The 6,967-nt window shown below is 63.5% G+C and overlaps 1 protein-coding gene across 2 annotated transcripts in view; it reads left to right on the top strand.

Annotated features, from left to right (window-relative positions):
• Window positions 1-6,967, top strand: part of KCTD5 (potassium channel tetramerization domain containing 5) — an 18,272-nt gene that overhangs the window by 8,149 nt on the left and 3,156 nt on the right. The window contains exons 2-6 of one of the 2 annotated variants that reach the window (XM_014587043.2): window positions 665-773; window positions 1,644-1,735; window positions 3,215-3,310; window positions 4,673-4,798; window positions 6,663-6,721. In XM_014587043.2, the coding sequence (XP_014442529.1) occupies window positions 665-773; window positions 1,644-1,735; window positions 3,215-3,310; window positions 4,673-4,798; window positions 6,663-6,707 (468 nt within the window). In that variant the 3' untranslated portion in view covers window positions 6,708-6,721. The remainder of the gene's footprint in view (window positions 1-664; window positions 774-1,643; window positions 1,736-3,214; window positions 3,311-4,672; window positions 4,799-6,662; window positions 6,722-6,967) is intronic. The other variant, XM_006146414.3, reaches the window with a different exon arrangement.

Here is a 6,967-nt window from a genome sequence, read left to right on the forward strand (position 1 = left end):
AGCCTGCCTGCTGCCCGCCCATCCCCAAGGCAGCTGTGTCACTGGCATCTGGGGCCTGGGGAAGAGGCCACAGAAACCTGCCATCCCTGCTCCCCGCCGTGGCTGGCAGCTGGGCCGGGGAAAGGCCTCTGGCCGAGTCATGTGAATGGCACAGCCCCTGGGAACTGCTGCCCAGGGGCAGGGTCCCTTAGTGGTCCGCAGTCACTGTTGAGCCCAGGGCCACGTTTGGCAGCAAACAAGGCCCTCCCTGTCTGTGTGGCCTTTTTGTGCCCCCAACCCGGCTCCCCTCGCATTACAGAAGCCACCCTTCGCGCAGGGAGCCCCTGGGCCTGGATGGCCGCCAGAGAGAGCAAGAGCCAGGGGCCCCGGCTGCGGGACCTGCAGAGTGAGCAGAGGCGGTGGTACTGCAGTTGCGGGTGTGGCCGTGGGGTGGGCGGGAAAGGCTCCTGGCGTGGTCACCTGGGCTCCTACGGCAGGCTTACTGCAGTGCAGCACAGAGCCAGCCTCGGCCTGGACCTCTCTGAGGATTGGCCAAATGGCCAAGGGTCCCTGAGGTGCCATAGGCGTGGGTTTGGCTCGGGTGAGAGGCAAGGGACCTTCCTGGCTGGCCTGGGGGCAGTGGCGTGAGCGAGGCCCCTCACCCAGGCTGCCTCTTGCCCTGCAGGATGAGACGGGGGCCTACCTGATCGACAGAGACCCCACCTACTTCGGGCCTGTGCTCAACTACTTGAGGCACGGGAAGCTGGTGGTCAACAAAGACCTCGCCGAGGAAGGTGAGTCGGGCCCTGAGCCCCTGCGGAGAAGCTCGCCCTGCGCTGGTGAGCCCCTCACGTCCTCCCAGATGGGGGGCCGGGACCTGGCCCTTGGAGGTGACGCTGGCCGGGGCCTCCCACACCCTGGCAGTTGCTCTGGCCAACACAGTTGGAGGCCCTGGGTGCCCAGAGTGTGCCCACAGCCTGGTCTACTGGGTCTGCTCTCCTTGACGGCATGAAAGTGGCCGCACTGGCCCGGGGCGGACTGGGCCTGTGTGCTACCGGTGTAAGCACTCGGCGTGCGAGCCCCTCCTCCTGCGGTGTTCCCAGGGTCTGCCTGCCCTCCTCAGGCATGGTGACCTTGGCTCACTTCCAGCAGCCTGCCGGCAACCGGTGTGCTTCCTTAGAAGTGGCTGGAGCCAGACGCGCCCCTGGGCTGCCAGGGCCCACTGCGCTGTGCCTGCTGGCCCAGCTGCGGGCCTGAACGTTCAGAATACCCACAGGGAGCAGGGCCCTGGAACCTGTTCTGGGAACTCCCAGGAGGTTTCGAGTCCCTACGTGTGGCATGTTACAGACGGCAGTCTCAGGACGTGCTGGGGCTAGGGCACTCCTCTCGGCCAGCCAGGCTTCCATTTTCCAGAGAAAATGAGGTGCCATGCACGAGGCCCCAGCAAGGCCCGAGCCCCCACGTCTCCCCCTGTGGCCCGGCCGTCTGCAGCTTCCCAGCCGTGGTGTCAGCCAGCACAGGACAGGCAGCCTCCAGGGCATGGAGGGAAGGTGCCTGTGGTGGGCTCAGCAGGACGCTCTGTGGAGGTCTACTGCCAGCCGGGCCGGGGGAGGCGTCTTCTCATCTGCCCTGGCTGCTCGAACCGACAGTTGCCTCTGTTCCAGGAGTGTTGGAGGAAGCGGAATTTTACAACATCACCTCTCTGATCAAACTCGTAAAGGACAGAATTCGAGAACGAGACAGCAGAACGTCACAGGTGAGACCACAGAGGTGCTGAGGCCAGGGAGCTCGCTGAGGCCCAGGGTGCCCGGGATTTAGGTGGCAGGGAGCATGTGGGTCTGCCGGGCCCGAGGGCTTCAGGGAGGAGGGCGAGGCGTGCTCCACGTGCCTGGGCCTGTGGACGCCGCCTGTCAGCTGCCCCAGCAACACCCAGGGCCCTCTGCAGGGAGCGCGGTCGGGTCTCGGCGTTGGCCGCTGTCGCCCCAGAGCACCAAGCCCTGCCCAGCTGCTTCAGCTCCTTGGCGCCGTGGGTGGGCGTACAGAGCCTGGCTGCTCCGTCTCCGGGCCTCGCCACTGCGCTCTCCGAGCGGCTCGCCCTCACTGCTCCAGGCACTTCTGCCCTGCCCCGCGGACCCTGGGCTGGAGCTCTCGGCCTGGCCACTTAGCTGGTCGTGGCCAGGTGGGGCAGGCCCCCCTCGTCCCACCTGCTGCTCTCCCTCCACCCAGCCCTCCCCAGGCTGCGTCGAGCTCCCTGCCTGCAAGACCACTTGTGACACGGTGGCTCCGGGCCTCTCTCCCTCACAGGTGCCAGCACAGGGTAGGGCTGGGTTGTGTGACAACGAGACCAGCAGGTGGCCTTGTCACCTGTGTTCCTAGCATGGGGACATGGGATTCCCATGCTACGTGTCCTTGGGACACATCCTCCTGAGCTCTGCGCGACTTATGTTTGGGGGCTCCTAGGACTGCACCTGTGGGAGTGCAGCCTTCCCTCGGGACCAGAAACGGCCGGGCACAGCACGGGGCACGTTTGTCAGGCAGCAGGGCACTGGGGTGGCCATCCTGAGAGGCCAGCCCGTCCATAGAGGGTGGGGCAGCCTGGGCTGGGCCCAGCTTGAGAGCCATTCCTGGTGGCAGGCATGGTGCCCTCCCGTCAGCTGAGAAACGGCGTGTGCTCCCGCGTGGGGCAGAGGTGGCACGCCCAGGTCTCCCTGCCTAGCCACAGCTGTGGTCGGGGTTTCAGGAGCACGAGTCGCTCTGTTGGGATGAGACAGAAATATTTGTTTGTTTTTTGTTTTCTTTTTTTTGTTGTTTTGAGAGGTTTTTGCTATAGGGTGCGTGTGCTCTCCAGAAAGAGAGAGACAAAAAGCAAGAAATCAGCCCCCGGGGGGATAGCCATGCCGCAATCCCTTCTCCTTTCTCCTTTCGGGATCTTGGGCACACGTGCACACGCGCCCGGCGTGAACTTAAGCCACCGGGTCCGGGACTCAAACCGCAGTCAACTACATGGGAGTTCAGCGACATAGCCATTACGCCAACTGCTGGTCCCAAGACAGAAATGTTTTCGGAGGCAAACATGGAGGCAGAAAATGGCAGCGGACCCTGGCTGGGGCGTTGCTTCTGCGGCGCATCCTCAGGTCCGTGGGTATTGAGACCTGCTCGGGGTGCAGAGGCAAAGGTGGCTTCGGCCTGGCCGGGGCGGGTGGGGCGTGGGCTCATTCCAGCCTTGCCCCTGCAGGTGCCCGTGAAGCACGTGTACCGAGTGCTGCAGTGCCAGGAGGAGGAGCTCACACAGATGGTGTCCACTATGTCCGACGGCTGGAAGTTCGAGCAGGTGAGGCGCAGGGCCTGTGTGGTCTGGTGTCGCAGCCAAGAAGGCGATGCTTGAGCCTCCCGGAGCCCTTGTCCTGTGCCTGCCCCCTCTGCCCGCTCCTCCCGCTCCTCCCTCTGTGGTTGCCCTGCAGATGGGAGAGCAGCTGTCACAGCTTCCTCAGGTGACATGGCATTGTGGACCACCGTCATGGGCCTTGGAACACACTGACGGTGGTTTCTGTCTTTTTTAGAGTATTTAGACCTCCCCTCCCAAAAAATACCAAGGGACCAGCAGATGGTGTAATGGTTACATCACTGGACTCTATGTAGTCTGCCATGGTTCGAGTCCCGGACCTGGCAGCTTAAAATTCACTCTGGATGTTCGTGCCCAAAATCATAAAAGGAGAATGGATTATAACATGGCCGTCCCCCTTGGGGGGATTTCTTGCTTTCTGTCTCGGCATTTGGGTTACTCATGTACACGTGCCTGGTGTAAGGTTTAAGCCACTGGGTCCAGGACTCGAATTGCGCTTGGTTATGTGGGAGTCCAACGTAACCATTACACCATCTGCTGGTCCCTATTTATTTATTTTTAATTTGACCAGAGAGGGACAGAGTAGGGAGGGAGAGAGAAAAAGAAAGCCGCCAGGTGAGGAACTCAAACCAGTTCCTGAGTGGACAGGCACCTAGTGCCTGGGGAGACAGGTAGACCGGCCCCTCACCTGCTGACCTGGTGGAAAGGCTGTGCCCGCCGGGGTGCGGCAGGGCCTATGGGTGAGATGGGCAAGCACAGACCCGGAGAGCCCCGTGCAGGTCCCCGTGGTGCGCACGTGCACACACTCCCTCTCTCCTCTCTCACAACAAGAAGGAAACAAATACAGTTAAAAAAATTCCAGGCATCTCGGCCCTCAGCTCTTCCTCCAGGCTCCCCGAGTGGGCTGCCCCCCTGGCCTCTGCCTGCCTTCCTTCCAGGCAGCCCTCCCATTTTCCTGCCTGAGCTGGGGTCCTGCTCCCCTGGGAAAGGCCGGGGACAGGCGCAGGTGGGAACAGCAGGCTCTCTGGCAGCCGGACTGCAGTGCCCCCTCTCGTCCCGCGCAGTCTCTGGGCAAGCTCCCACCCCACCCCTCCCGGACTGTCTCCCTAGAGGGTCCGTCAGCACCCCGCATTGAGGGTGTGGGTGCAGGCCCGCGGTGGCACACAGTATCGTCACACAGAGGGCAGGCATGTGCCCTGGCCATGCGGTGCTTCAGGATTCCGTTTCCCATCAGTCCATGAAGTCCCCGGCTGAAGCCCGCCCCACCAGGGTAGAATGTTGGCGGTCTCTGCTGGGGCTTCCCGACGGGTGGCCATGCAAGTGTCACACGCTTGTCCCCCTACCCCCCAGCTGGTCAGCATCGGCTCGTCCTACAACTACGGCAGTGAGGACCAGGCGGAGTTCCTTTGTGTGGTGTCCAAGGAGCTGCACACCGCCCCCTATGGCACAGCCAGCGAGCCCAGCGAGAAGGCCAAGGTGAGCGCAGGCCTGGCGGCCCAGGGTACTCTGCAGGTTGGTTTCTGGAAGGCCTGTGTTCTCCTTGGGGTCTGTCACATCTAGTTCTCCTGCTTGTCCCGCTCACATGACCCCTGCCTCACCTGCTGGAGGTAGAAACAGCAGTACGGTCCCTGGGGAGGGTCCCCTCAGCCACAGAGCAGGACTCTCCTGGGGCTGCCGTATATCTGCCAGCCAGGGGGCGCCGGCGGCCGTGCTCTTGGGGGTGCAGGTGTTTCTGGGGCAGCGTGGGTGTGTGTTCAGGATTTGGGACTCAGCTGTGATGGGTAAGCCTCGCACCCTTTCCTGAGCGCAGGTCCTCGACATCGGCAGCTGCCTTGGCCACACCAGTGTGGGAGTCGGGTTTAGTTGCTAAAGGAGCGTCCTATAGATCCCAAGGCTCGGGCCCCCGCGTGCGGCCCTTGAGTGGCTTGGCCCAGGCTCCCTGAGGGCTGGCCTCTTCCACCTCCCACAGCAGCCACGGCAGCCCAGGGGTACATCGCAGGGCACGGGCGTGCCTGCCTTTGGGTCAGCCCCGGGGCCTTGCCCGTAGGCACCAGGCAGACGCAGATGTGCTGGGCTGGCAGAGCTCAGGTTCTCGGGTGTCAGCAGAGGTCAGGGCAGGCAGGCCCCTCAGCAGCCTGCGTAGGATATGAGCCTAGGCCCCCAGCGACCCTGGTGAGGGCTCAGAGTGTCCCCCAAAGGAAGGCCAGAGCTGGGTGTCCACTGAGGGCACTAGACATGGGCATGCCCACTGCCCACCTGCGAGCCTTCCGGATCGCCTCAGAGGTTGTACTTGGGACCAGACAGTTGGCTCTGCCCTAGGCTCAGGGTCCTGTCGGTTTTGGCCATGGGCAGTTGTCAGAACCCACCCCCACTTCTACCACCTGTTTGGCCTCAGGAGGGGAAGCCAGAGCCCAGTCCAGGTCAGTCCTACCCCGAGTTTGGGGCTGGAAGGTGAGCCCACGTCCTGCCTAGCCGGGCCCCCAGGCTGGTCCTGCAGAAAGGATGCACCAGGGGTGTTCCTAAGTCCCTGCTCTGTTGAAAATGCCCCCTTTCTCCGAAAATACCTGGCTCTGATGTGGGGTGGCCCTAGCAGCTCCCCAGGAAAGAGGCAAGACCAGGGCCCTGGATACCATGCCTCCACATGGAGCCAGACCTGGAGCACACAGATCCAGGGCCATCCCATATATGGCCACATGTGCTGAGGGCAGGTCCCTGTGTCTGTGCCCTGGGCAGCCCATCGGTGGTGGGAGCGAGGGACAGTACGGCCAGCTCTGCAGCGTGTGGGATCATCCTGCCCCGGCACCAGTCACTAGGTTCGGGAACTGGCCAGAAGGCCCCAGAACTGGCTGAGCAGTAGACTCAGGGTCACAGGAACAGAGAGGGAAGAGACAGTGGGGAGGGTGGGACGGGCCTCCCTGTGGGCCAGGACACTGCACCTGGTGTGGGCATGTGTGTGCGTGTGCGTGCTGTGGCAGGGAGCTCTCACACTTCACATCTCCGTGGCAGCTGAGGCCGATTGGTCCACGTGGTAGGGCCTGGTCTCAGCCCCTCTGACCCAGGGCCCCCCTCCACCATGTGGCCCAGGGTGGCCCACAGCTTCCAGCAGACCAGGGCTGTCAGGTCACCGCCCAGGAGCCGAGGCCTAGCCAGGCCTCATGGGCAGGGCTCAGCTCCTTGCCGGCACGGGGCAGCACCTGCTCTGGACAGGGCGTGTGGCCGCCGTCTGCATCTGAGCCCACACCTTGGAGCAGTGGCTGCACGGCTCCTTCCCGGCCCCTCCGCTTGTGCTCGCTGACGGTCCGTGTCTTCTTCTCTTGCTGCCCGCCACACGCCGCGCCAGAGTGAGGACGAGGAGCCAGGTCACCAGGGGAATGACTCAGATTAAGTATAAATGTTACGGTGAGCTCTGCGGCCCCTGAGGTCAACCCTCACACCTTAGCCTCCTTGACCTGTGACCCCGCCAACCCTTGCTCTCAGCCCCTCCCGGTACACCTGTCCTGCCTGTCGTTGACGAGCAGTGCCATCTGGACCGCAGCAGAGCTGTCTGCTGGGCTGTCGCGGGCGAGGGCAGTGTGCCCTCCACGGGCGGCGTTAGCTGGATGTGGCTGGGGGCGCGCCGCCGGGCCCCCCGTGCGTGGGACACCC

This window comes from Tupaia chinensis, unplaced genomic scaffold, assembly GCF_000334495.1.
Source record: "Tupaia chinensis unplaced genomic scaffold, TupChi_1.0 Scaffold000178_1, whole genome shotgun sequence".
Taxonomy (NCBI): Eukaryota; Metazoa; Chordata; class Mammalia; order Scandentia; family Tupaiidae; genus Tupaia; species Tupaia belangeri.